The 13,422-nt window shown below is 43.7% G+C and overlaps 1 protein-coding gene across 11 annotated transcripts in view; it reads left to right on the top strand.

The window, feature by feature from the left end:
* Positions 1 to 13,422, top strand: part of LIMCH1 (LIM and calponin homology domains 1) — a 305,875-nt gene that overhangs the window by 188,516 nt on the left and 103,937 nt on the right. For all 11 annotated transcript variants that reach the window (XM_038400177.2, XM_038400184.2, XM_038400172.2 and 8 more), the window contains exon 7: positions 10,486 to 10,681. In XM_038400177.2, coding sequence (XP_038256105.1) covers positions 10,486 to 10,681 — 196 coding nt within the window. The remainder of the gene's footprint in view (positions 1 to 10,485; positions 10,682 to 13,422) is intronic.

The raw sequence follows: 13,422 nt of genomic DNA, 5'->3' as shown, positions 1-13,422 counted from the left end.
TTCATCTGTAAAGGGTTAAGAAGCTAAGATAACCTCACTGGCACCTGATCAGAATGACCAATGAGGAGACGAGATACTTTCAAAGCTGGAGCCGGGGGGGGAACAAAGGGTTTTCTCTGTGTTTGTGATGCTTTAGCCGGGAACAGAGCAGGAATGCAGGTCAGAACTCCTGTAAAGAGTTAATAAGCAATCTAGCTAGGTATGCATAGATTCTGTTTTGTTTAAATGGCTGATAAAATAAGTTGTGCTGAATGGAATGTAGATACCTGTTTTTGTGTCTTTTTGTAACTTAAGGTTTTGCCTATAGGGATTCTCTATGTTTTGAATCTGATTACCCTGTAAGGTATTTACCATCCTGATTTTACAGAGGTGATTCTTTTACTTTTTCTTTAATTAAAATTCTTCTTTTAAGAACCTGATTGATTTTTCATTGTTCTTAAGATCCAAGGGTTTGGGTCTGTATTCACCTATGCAAATTGGTGATGATTTTTATCAAGCCTTCCCCAGGAAAGGGGGTGTAGGGCTTGGGGGGATTTTGGGGGGAAAGACGTTTCCAAGTGGGCTCTTTCCCTGTTATTTTTGTTAGATGCTTGGTGGTGGCAGCAATAAGGTCCAGGGACGAAAGGTAAAATAGTTTGTATCTTTGGGAAGTTTTAACCTAAGCTGGTAAAAATAAGCTTAGGGGATTTTTCATGCATGTCCCCACATCTGTACCCTAGAGTTCAGAGTGGGGAAGGAACCTTGACAAGGGCAGTAGCAATTTTTTTTATTTTTAGGGGTGTGTGTGTGTAAATTACATATCTGGAGATGATAAATTCAGTTAGCATAACTTTGACTTCTTCACTGGCTTCCTGGTCCATTGCCCTGTGACTTAACTCTGTCATTCTAAAGTCCTGGGCAGCTTCAAAAACTGCCTCTTTTTATTTTAATTCTGTACCAATATACCATGGGCTTGTTTTCTCCTTCTTCTCTGTCTCCCTCCCTCCACCACCAAAACATTACATTTGGATAAGGGTCAAAGTTGGAAAGATTAAGCCCTACGTAAGTGGTAGCTTTACCATACATAAAAATGTCATGATTTCAGTGTTATTTTTTAACCGTGTCAAGCTAGGAATGGGAGTTTTGTGTTTCTGGAAAGAGACAATTCCCAATACCTCGCCCTGGAAGATCTTGAGATCTCAGCCCTTAAAACTGTGATACTTTAAGGTGTATATAAAGCACACCCAGTTCATTTTAAAAGGAATTTTTGCCTCCCCTGAACCCTATATAGTTTGACTCATGGTGGCTGAGATATCTGGCTTTACCTGTGGAGGGTTACAAAAAAAAATCTCAATAAAATATTTCAAAACTTTCTGAAACAACCCTAAATTAGTCTTTCCTTATTCTATTCTGTATATGCCACATGCCGGATTGTGTCTGGAGGTATAAAAGTTTATTGGCATTCATTTGGAATGACCTGAATGAATCATGGCTTTGCAGTCCCAACCCCAAAGAATTTGCAGTCTGAAAGACACATAAAGGGTGGGGAGATGGGCTGGGACAAAAAAGCATAGTAATAAGGTTGCCATTTGGTACATGGGGGTTTTAGCTCCACATGATGCATTTTTCATATATTTTTGAGGCCCTACTTGAGTTGCAGGATGATTGTCAAAGAATTGCAGCTGAGTTGCGGACAAGCCATGGAAAATTACGGAAAAGTAATAATGGACCTTATTATTGTACTAACTACTTATGCTAAACAATCTGTTCCACCTTGCATTTAGCTGTGACACTGGGAGTACCTTTCCCAGACTTGAAGAAGAGCTCCGCATAAGCTTGAAAGCTTGTCTCTCTCGCCAACAGAAGTTGGTCCAATGAAAGATATTACTTCACACACCTTGTCCCTTTATGAAGGGGACAGATTGGAAGAAAGTCTAGAGAGACTGTTGTGGGATAAGGGGATAAATGGTGTTTAAAAGCTGGCATCGTTAGGGGGTGGAGATTGTCATGGATTCCTAGGTCGTGCCCACTCTTGGCCTGGGGGGAGCCCCCTTCAATGTGACAGCCCTTCTTGGGGGTCCACTCTCTCTCGGGAGTTAAGCCCTTCCGCCTCCTGGATCTGCAGCTCCCTGAGCCTTAGCATGCCTGTCTCTTGCTGTGGGCCCCCTCAAGGAGTCCATTCACTCTGGACCCCCAGCCTCCACTCCTACAGGGAATAATGCAACCCTGTTCTCTAGACCGGAGCGACTCTCGGCCAGCATAAAACAGGAGGGTTTATTGAGCATCTGAACACAGTGTAAGAAACTCTCAGGGCCCTCAGGCCTGGCCTGCCCTCCCACAGCACAATACATCTAAGGGTATGTCTACACTACGAAATTAGGTTGAATTTATAGAAGTTGGTTTTGTAGAAAGCGTTTTTATACAGTCGATTGTGTGTGTCCCCACACAAATGCTCTAAGTGCATGGGGTCGGCGGAGTGTGTCCACAGTACCAAGGCAACTGTCAACTTCAGGATCGTTGCACGGTGGGTAGCTATCCCACAGTTCCCGCAGTCTCTGCCGCCCATTTGAATTCTGGGTAGAAATCCCATGCCTGATGGGGCTAAAACATTGTCGTGGATGGTTCTGGGTACATATTGTCAGGCCCCCCTTTCCTCCCTCCTTCCATGAAAGCAAGGGCAGACAATTGTTTTGTGCCTGTTTTTCTTGAGTTACCTGTGCAGATGCCATACCACGGCAAGCATGGAGCCCGCTCAGCTAACCGTCACCGTATGTCTCCTCGGTGCTGGCAGACACAGTACTGCGTTGCTACACAGCAGCAGTTTATTGTCTTTTGGCAGCAGACAGTGCAGCATGACTGGTAGCCATCGTCGACATAGTCCTGGGTGCTCTTTTAACTGACCTCGATAAGGTCAGGGGCGCCTGGACAAACATAGGAGTGACTCAGCCAAGTCATTTCCCTTTTAAGTTTCGTCTCATGGTGATTTAGTCCTACTGGCAATGCACTGTCTTTTAATCTGCAGCCAGCAGAAGACGATGGCCAGTAGTCATACTGCACCATCTTCTGCCGAGCACCCAGGAGATGACGATGGCTAGCGGTCATACTGCACAGTCTGCTGCCAGCAAGATGTATAAAGATAGATGAAGCAGCTCAAAACAAAAAATAGACCAGGTTTGTTTTGTATTCATTTTCTCCTCCCTCCTTCCATGAAATCAATGGCCTGCTAAACCCAGTTTTGAGTTCTGTCCTTGAGGGGGCCATTCAGTTTCTCACAAAGCCATCCCCTTTGTTGATTTTAATATTCTGTAAGCCAACCCTGTAAGCCATGTCGTCAATCGCCCCTCCTTCTGTCAGGGCAACGGTAGACAATCATTCTGTGCAGTCGCCATACCACGGGAAGCATGGAGCCCGCTCAGATCACTTTGGCAATTAGGAGCACATTAAACACCACATGCATTATCCAGCAGTATATGCAGCACCAGAACCTGGCAAAGTGAAAGCAGATGAGTAGGCGATGTCAGCGCGGTGACAAGAGTGATGAGGACATGGACGCAGACTTCTTTCAAAGCACGGGCCCTGGCAATATGGGCATCATGATGCTAATGGGGCAGCTTCATGTGGTGGAACACCGATACTGGGCTCGGGAAACAAGCACAGACTGGTGAGACCACATAGTGTTGCAGGTCTGGGACGATTCCCAGTGGCTGCGAAACTTTCGCAAGCATAAGGACACTTTCATGGAACTTTGTGACTTGCTTTCCCCTGCCCTGAGGCGCAATAATACCAAGATGAGAGCAGCCCTCACAGTTGAGAAGTGAGTGGCAATAGCCCTGTGGAAGCTTGCAACACCAGACAGCTACCGATCAGTTGGGAATCAATTTGGAGTGGGCAAATCTACTGTGGAGGCTACTGTGATGCAAGTAGCCAAAGCAATCAAAGATCTGCTGATATCAAGGGTAGTGACCCTGAGAAATGTGCAGGTCAAAGTGGATGGCTTTGCTGCAATGGGATTCCCTAACCGTGGTGGGGCCATAGACGGAACCCATATCCCTATTTTTGCACCAGAGCACCAAGCCGGTGAGTACATAAACCGCAAAGGGTACTTTTCAATAGTGCTGCAAGCACTGGTGGATCACAAGGGACGTTTCACCAACATCAGCGTGGGATGGCCGGGAAAGGTACATGACGCTCACATCTTCAGGAACTCTGGTCTGTTTCAAAAGCTGCAGGAAGGGACTTCAGAAAATAACCAAACCAGAAAATAACCATTGGGGATGTTGAAATGCCTGTAGTTATCTTTGGAGACCCAGCCTACCCCTTAATGCCATGGCTCATGAAGCCGTACACAGGCAGCCTGGAGAGTAGTGAGGAGCTGTTCAACTACAGGCTGAGCAAGTGCAGAATGGTGGTAGAATGTGCATTTGGACATTTAAAAGTGCACTGGTGCAGTTTACTGACTCGGTTAGACCTCAGCGAAACCAATATTCTGACTGTTATTACTACTTGCTGTGCGCTCCACAATATCTGTGAGAGTAAGGGGGAGACGTTTATGGCGAGATGGGAGGTTGAGGCAAATCGCCTGGCTGCTCGTTACGCACAGCGAGACACCAGGGTGGTTAGAAGAGCACAGGAGGGTGCGGTGCGCATCAGAGAAGCTTTGAAAACCAGTTTCATGACTGGCCAGGCTATGGTGTGAAAGTTCTGTTTGTTTCTCCTTGATGGAAGCACCCCCTGCCCCCAGTTTCACTCTACTTCCCTGTAAGCTAACCACCCTCCTCTCCTCCCTTCAATCACTGCAGAGGCAATAAAGTCATTGTTGCTTCACATTCGTGTATTCTTTATTTATTCATCACACAAATAGGGGGATAACTGCCAAGGTAGCCCGGGAGGGGTGGTGGAGGAGAGAAGCACTGGGAGGGGTGGTGGAGGAAGGAAGGACAAGGCCACACAGCACTTTAAAAGTTTAAAACTTTAAAACTTATTGAATGCCAGCCTTCTGTTGCTTGGGCAATCCTCTGGGGTGGAGTGGCTGGGTGGCCGGAGGCCCCCCACCGTGTTCTTGGGCATCTTGGTGAGGAGGCTATGGAACTTGGGGAGGAGGGCGGTTGGTTACACAGGGGCTTAGCAGGGCCTTAGCAGGTCTGTGCTCCTGCTGCCTTTCCTGGAGCTGAACCATATGCTGGAGCATATTAGTTTGGTCCTCCAGCAGCCTCTGCATTGAGTCCTGCCTCCTCTCATCACGCTGCCGCCACCTTTCAGCTTTAATCCTCTCTTCAGCCCACCACTTACTTTCTTCAGCCCGCCACCTCTCCTCCCAGACATTTTATGCTTTCCTGCACTCTGACATTGTCTGCCTCCATGCATTCATCTGTGCTCTTGTCAGTGGGGGAGGACAGCATTAGCTCAGAGAACATTTCATCGCGAGTGCGTTTTTTCGCCTTCTGATCTTTGCTAGCCCCTGGGAAGGAGAAGATCCTGTGATCCTTGAAACACGTACAGCTGGTGGAGGGAAAAAAAGGGACAGTGGTATTTAAAAAGACACATTTTATAGAACAATGGGTACACTCTTTCACGGTAAACCTTGCTGTTAACATTACATACATAGCACATGTGCTTTCGTTCCAAGGTCCCATTTTGCCTCTCCCCACCGTGTGGCTAGCCCCTCCCCCCTCCCTGTGGCTAACAGCGGGGAACATTTCTGTTCATCCACAAGCAAACAGCCCAGCAGGAACAGGCACCTCTGAATGTCCCCTTAAGAAAAGCACCCTATTTCAACCAGATGACCATGAATGATATCACTCTCCTGAGGATAACACAGAGAGATAAAGAACGGATGTTGTTTGAATGCTAGCAAACATACACTGCAATGCTTTGTTCTACAATGATTCCCGAGAACGTGCTATTGGCCTGGAATGGTAAAGTGTCCTACCATGGTGGACGGAATAAGGCTGCCCTCCCCAGAAACCTTTTGCAAAGGCTTTGAGAGTACATCCAGGAGAGCCGTGAATGCCGGGGCAAATGAATTATTAGACATGCTTGCTTTTAAACCATGTATGCTATTTTAAAAGGTACACTCACCAGAGGTCCCTTCTCTGCCTGGCGGGTCCGGGAGGGAGCCTTGGGTGGGTTCGGGGGGTACTGGCTCCAGGTCCAGGTTGAGAAACGTTTCCTGGCTGTCAGGAAAACTGGTTTATCCACTGGCTTGCCGTGAGCTATCTACAACTTCATCATCATTGTCTTCCTCGTCCCAAAACCTGCTTCCGTGTTGCCTCCATCTCCATTGAAGGAGTCAAACAACATGGCTGGGGTAGTGGTGGTTGAACCTCTAAAATGGCATGCAGCTCATCATAGAAGCGGCATGTTTTGGGCTTTGACCCGGAGCGGCCGTTCGCCTCTCTGGTTTTCTGGTAGGCTTGCCTCAGTTCCTTAAGTTTCATGCGGCACTGCTTTGGGTTTCTGTTATGGCCTCTGTCCTTCATGCCCTGGGAGATTTTGACAAATGTTTTGGCATTTCGAAAACTGGAACGGAGTTCTGATGGCACGGATTCCTCTCCCCATACAGCGATCAGATCCTGTACCTCCCATTCGGTCCATGCTGGAGCTCTTTTGCGATCCTGGGACTCCATCATGGTCACCTCTGCTGATGAGCTCTGCATGGTCACCTGCAGCTTGCCACGCTGGCCAAACAGGAAATTGAAATTCAAAAGTTCCCGGGCCTTTTCCTGTCTACCTGGCCAGTGCATCTGAGTTGAGAGTGCTGTCCAGAGTGGTCACAATGGAGCACTCTGGGATAGCTCCCGGAGGCCAATACCGTCTAATTGTGTCCACAGTATCCCAAATTCAACCCAGCAAGGCCGATTTCAGTGCTAATTCCCTTGTCTGGCATGGAGTAAGGAAATCTATTTTAAGAGCCCTTTAAGTAAAAAAAAAAAAAAAAAAAAAAAAAAAAAAAAAAAAAAAAAAAAAAAGGCTTTGTCGTGTGGATGGTTGCAGTGTTAAATCAATTTAACGCTGCTAAATTCCATCTCAACTCCTAGTGTAGTCTCTCCTGCATCCAGGTGGGCTCTGCCTGCTCTCTTTCTTCAGTCCCGAGACCCTGCCCTTTCCAGATGAGCATCGATCTCACTGGCCCCAACAGCTCCTCCCCTGTCCCTTGTGTTCTGTCCCAGATAAACAGGTCACTAGGGCCCTCTCTCTTCCGTCCTTTGTTCCCCTCTGGCTGGAACTGGTTGGTCAGGTCACCGGGGTCCTCTCTCCTCAGCCCTTTGTCCTTGCACTGGCCAGAACCAGCTGACTGCCAAGCTGGGGTGGACCTCTTAGTCACCAGTTGTTAGGATTCCCTGTCTCCAGGCCGTTGTCTGGGGGTCCCAGCTGCTAGGCGAGGTTACACCTGGTTCCCTGCAACAACAAACCCTCTCCCACCACCTTGTTAAACATGCGGCACACAGGGAAATTGAGGCACACACACGCTATTCATGTAAAACACTACAAAAATCCTCAACTTCATCACAGAGACGATAAGGAGGGAGAGGGTGGAATTCAGTAGGTCAAAGACAAGAACAAGAAACTTGAATTTGCTGCGGTGGAGGAGGGGGAGCCAATGAAGGGAGTCTCCTAATAGTTGAATGTTTCTATCGTCATAAACTTTTCAGTGTAGTAAACAACGATATTAGTTGGATGATATTATTATGACTGTTGCTACTCCTATATTTCTTACCTTGCCTTCCCACTCCTCCTTTATGCCCCATATCAATTCTCCTGGAGTTATTTTGTGGTTGAATTTTAAGAGGTTTGTTGTAATTTAGAACATTTTAACTATGTTGTGCAGCACTCCATTGCTTTAACTTAGGCTGGATGGTGAGAGCACTTCTTTATAAATGAAGGGTTACATTGGCACAGTTCCATTGAATTTAGTAATAGCATTGACAACAAGTGACATTTCACTATGTGCTAGTAGTACCTCCATTGAAATCCTTTTTTAACTTTATTCATTGTTTTTAATTTTATTTCTTTTAATCTACTTTACTGCACACTCATCCATTTTTCAATCTGAAAAATTTAAACCATTAATCCACAGTGCACTTTGAATATATTCAATAGTTTGAAAAGGAATATATAAAAGTGGCTGGGAAATAGGTTTTAAATTTGGCAGTTGTATCTACTTTTACTACTGCAAGGTTATACATTGATTTTTACCAGATGGGCATGATAGACCAGTGCATTATGGTATACTATGGGATTATCTTTTCAAAAAGTGTCACAGTACAGATGTAAATGATACTTAGAGTGGTTTCTATTCAGTACATAACAAACACTCAAAATTGGAGGAAGTCTCTGTCATAGCCAGTAACAGTAATCTTGGGTAAATGAGGTGCCAACGGGAAGGCTAAATAGTACATGTTTACAAAAGAATTACTACAGTCTGTTGTGCCATCTCTTGCACACTTCCCTACTTTCACCTGTAGCCACCAGTAATTAAAAAGTAAACTAAATTAAAGTTAACAGGTTACTAAAATAGGGAATTTTGGAATCCGTTCATTCACACTTCATTCAGGATTTTAAAGCATGAAACAGTTGAAGAATGTTTTTTTCAGCCTGTACTTTTGAATAGTTCATCTGATTTCTATCCCTCTTGCTATTGATCATTTCCATGACTTTCAAACATATTATTTTAAGAAAATGGAAGTCTGCCAGAGGATTGAATATAGATGATTGGTCTGTAGAGATGGGGAGTTTTTTTTCTGAATCTGGATTTGGAAAAGATTTCAGATAGTTTTGAAGAAAAGGGCAAAGAGGATTTTGAAAGGATGTAATCTTTGTTCTTAAAGCTATATACTTAATATAGAGATATAGATATATACCAGACAGAGTATGGTATATATTGAACTGTGTGTGTGAGTGAGTGTGTGTGTGTGTGTGTGTGTGTGTATATAGAGATATAGATGTATACCATTCCTAAACAAGGGATAAGGGAGGAAAAACACATAGAATTAAATTACTACTTGTCAACATATTTTAAATTAAAAAATAAAACAACATTGGTGTATAATCCCAGTTTGTGTATTCTGTGACTATTGGCATTACTGTGATTTTGCTTGGCCTTAAGGAACCTTTGGTGCTGGACATACTGTGGTATTTTGGCAGCAAGTTATTTAGTGGCTCTAATTAAGTCTTCTTCTTGGAAAGTCTACAAGACACAAGTTTCTAATCTTTCCTTTTCCCTCTGAGCCGCTCCCTTTGAATATTTAACTTTTTGATTGATATTATGATGCTCCCTTTCTCAGCTGCTCTTTTTTGCCATAATTCTCCTTTGCTAAGGAGGTTGTTGACTTTATTGTACCATGATGTTGATTGATCTGATCACTGACAATACTAATAATGACAACAGTAGCTGTAGAGGGCAGTGGGAGCTACTCTCCACTCAGTTATCGAGCTCCAACTATCTGTAGCCCATAGGTGTTGTTTTTTTAATTGGAAAGTTTAAAATTAATATTTAAGTGTGTCAGGAAAAAGTTTCACATTCCAATCTTTTCAGATTGAAAAATGTCAGTCTGATGATGTCAGCCACATCTCTTGAGTTTTTCAGTGACAGTCTGGCGAAGAAAAAAAACAGAGGTTTATCTTTTGAGTAAGAGGGGTAGTTATTTTTGCTTTTCTCAGCCTGTGCTATTGTAATTAATGTTAAGAAACTGGCTGAAACAAGGGATTTATTATAATGCAAGGGTGAGGATGGCTTCCATTGACCTTTCCCTCTGCTGGAGTTTCAGAGTTTTAGTATGTGCTGCTTGCTCTGGAAAGAATTTATAATCACTGGGCTGTCAAAGACAACCATTGTTCTCACTGCTCTGAACATGTGGGTCAACTACAAGTGCTTTTATATCCCCCAGAGCCAGGAGCTGGCAAAGAGTAAAGAGCACGACTGAATTCTTCTGAGGCATCAGGAAAAGCATTTTGAATATTTTTCATTGCTGATTGCTTTAGAAAGACATCCCTCTTTCATAACAGGAATTTCTCTTCAAGGTACAGGGAGGCTGGGACACACTGCTTCATTATTTTGCCGAGCTGAGGCGGCAACAACAAATGCTGCCTGCTGGTGTCCCAACCAGATACAATAGATAGATTGGGGGAATTAATCTGGAGAATAGTGAGCTTATCCCCAACTCAGCCATGAGGTCAAATTTATAATGCCTTTGCCAGTGTGCTATGGACTATGGAAGACAAGTCAAATTTCAGGTTTATTTAAATGTTGATAGTTTTATTAACCTGCCTATTGGAACTGTATTTCAAATAACTATATTAATCCAAAGCATGTGTGTTCCTCTTAATTAGTATGAAATGAGGTTTTATTGCAATCTCATGCTTTTGATTTGAAAGCAAAAAAAAAGCTATGATTGAGGGAAGAGATTTTAGTGCATTAGAAAGATACTTTGCACTCAGATGCATAGTGGATCTCATTTTTGTGTCACTGACTTTTTTTGAAGAGGTACCATCTGTATTTCCATGTAGGAAACCGAAGACATTGAGAGCCCCAAACGCAACATTCGTGACAGTGGTTATATTGATTGTTGGGACTCTGAACGCAGCGATTCCCTTTCCCCGCCTCGCCACGGCAGAGATGATTCCTTTGACAGTCTGGATTCATTTGGTTCCCGCTCACAGCAGACACCGTCTCCAGATGTAGTGCTCAGAGGAAGCAGCGATGGTAAGTTTTGGTCACAACAAGATGCATGCAAAACATTGAATGTGTCCCCCAGTGCTTTCAGTGCAAAGGCAGCCATTCAAAAGCTGGATGCAATTTTTGAATCATGATGTCTCCTGTGAATTGGTAAAAGAAACTTTCTTTGAATACAGATTTTTGTTTCTAGGGTCTTTAGATAATTTTGCCAGCAATTTATTTGAAGTCTACCTCAGTTACTATAATGTAGTATAGTAAAATGAGATATACCATACAAGTTAATTTATGATATGGTGTTTCTCTGTGTTACAGGGTAGCAGACACAGTATGCAGACACACATCAGCTCATAAGCTAGGCTGAAGCAAGAACTAAGAAAGCAAAAGAAGGGGAATATTATATGGCATTTGATTTTTTCAAATAAACTGGTCGTCTAAGAGAAAAAGGAAACCTCTTGGAAATTGTTGATACCTAGGAGAGTTTTGAAGTGCAGTCTTATGAAAATACAGTTATGGCAATTCTTGGCAAGGTATTCAGCATTTAAGAAACTGAGTGACTTGATAGTTGTCCTTGCACGCGCGCACACACCCCTCAGCCAGGGCATGCAGCTCTTGACCTTCAGCATGGCTGCTGCTTCAGTCTTTGCTCTTTGTATGTGTCCAGTTGTATCAGTATGGGATACTGTGAATATGCGCAAGTGTCTTCTAGGAAGTAGACTTAGAGCTTGTCTTAAGCCTGATTCCAGCTCAAAGCTTCTAGGACAGAAATGCATTTCCTTCAGCCTTCCTCACAAGGCTAGCTGCTCAGTTACTTGTGTGATAAGCATGATGTAATTGCCTGGATATTATGTTCTCCAAATCCATCGTTTCTATTCAATCATCCTCACTATTAAAAATAATAATGTTAGTTTATAGAAAAGGGGAGGGGGCAGATTCTGAGGTAGGATCCAGCCCCTTTACTCCTCTTGGGCAGCACAAAAGAAACTGGTTCTGACCCTAACTGGCCAGCTGAGATTCCCTGTGGTATTGGGAACTCTGTGCTGGTTAAAGCCGGCAGTCAGTTCTTACATCATTAAAACATGTTAACTAGAACCAGTAAGCAGTTGCACTAACAGGGCCTATGGTTAGCATCTCCATTTGGGCGTTGACTTGATGTCCTCACCCAGGCACTAGACTCTGCAAGAAGAAACAGAGAAGAATATTTAGCAGTCTTTTAAATTTTATAGTAGAACTATAGACAGACATAAGAGTACAGCTACCCCTTGCACACAAATAAATCAAATCCCTTACCTGGCCATCTGTGGCACTAGACATGCTGCTTGTTCCCCTCAGTTCCCTTCATGCAGCTAGAGAGGTCTCTTGAACCACTGCTTTATATGTCAGTAGGAGCAGGGAATACTGGTCAGGCTGCTCCTTGCTCCTATCTTGGGCTCCTAGAAAGCACAAAGATGACTGCAAATTAATTTTATAAATAGGGGTCAAGGCTGAGTGCTTATTGCAGATTTAAGCTCAAAACAACTGACAGGAAAAATCATTGAAAGTTAAACAAGCCCTTTGTCTCCTGACATGCTGTCACCTAGACATGGTGATGCTTGTAGACCTGGACCCGCAGTCCTAGAAGCAACCAAGGAGAGGATGTGGAGGAATTGCTTGCATTCTTTCTGCCATCATGCATCTCTGCTGGTGGGTCAGGATCTGTTTTTTCAGGACTCATCTGCATGCAGGACAGAACCAGCCACTGGAGTAAAATTAGAGTTATGGCATAAGAGTAAGCACGGAAGCACCTCCTCCTCTGCTGATTCCTGTGTTGTGGCCCTGCTCAACCTAAAAATAAAGCAGTTGTCAAAGACTCAGCACCACTCTGACATTTAGGATTCCATGGCCATGTCCCCACGTGTCATGCTGATAAATGCTAATGCACCATTAATATGTCACTAGCCAGCATTCATATGCTAATTCCCACGAACCTAAAACTGCCCAATGCAAAAAACACCAGGCAAAAAAGCATGTGGTGAATGCAGCTGACTGGCTGATTCCGGTAGTGTGTCTAATGGTCCTTCCTGACTCTGGTCTCTTCCCCTTTCCTCGTTCATCTCCAAGCAAACACATTCGGCATTGCAGAAGGATTAACTGTCCCTTGCAGACAGCATTCCTGACATACTTAACCCTCTTTTCTCTTTGAATTATCACAAGCTTCTCATGATTTTTATTACTTTGTTCTTCTTAATTGTTGAGCTAGATTATGCAAATATAGTGTGATAGTTTACCTAAATTGTGTGAGTTTTTGTTTCTGTTCCCTGTAGTAAATGCACATAATTTTGCCAATAGTCTGATGTTTGGCTATGAAAGAGCTTTTCCAGATGACTGACAGTAATTCTACTGTGAACGCTCTTATAAATAATAGTTGTGTTGGTGTTTGTGATTCTTTTGTTTTCTAGGAGAACTCTTGCCATTAAAATCTTGTTAACTTAGTGTTGTCTGCAAATGTGATTTTTAAAAAAGGGGTCATTAATACCAGCAAAGTGAATTGGTAGGTTTAATTCACAACAACAGCCACCCACCTTTGTTTAACATTGTTGTTTCTTCTCGTCTCTTCCCATACCCCCAAAGCTCTGATTTTTCCACTGCTTGTTCCCATTCTTCACCGAAAAATATCCCCCAAGCTATCTATTATTCTGACCCATCCATTTCTGCCTTTCCCTTCTTTCTCTCCTATTTCCAAATTCTCTATCTCCTTACCCTTTTCTCTTTGACTTAAGTTTCTGCTCCTG

The sequence above is a fragment of the Dermochelys coriacea genome, chromosome 4 (genome assembly GCF_009764565.3).
Source record: "Dermochelys coriacea isolate rDerCor1 chromosome 4, rDerCor1.pri.v4, whole genome shotgun sequence".
In the NCBI taxonomy this organism is placed as follows: Eukaryota; Metazoa; Chordata; order Testudines; family Dermochelyidae; genus Dermochelys; species Dermochelys coriacea.
Note: the sequence above shows the minus strand (reverse complement) of the source record. Positions and strands in the feature narration are given on the sequence as shown.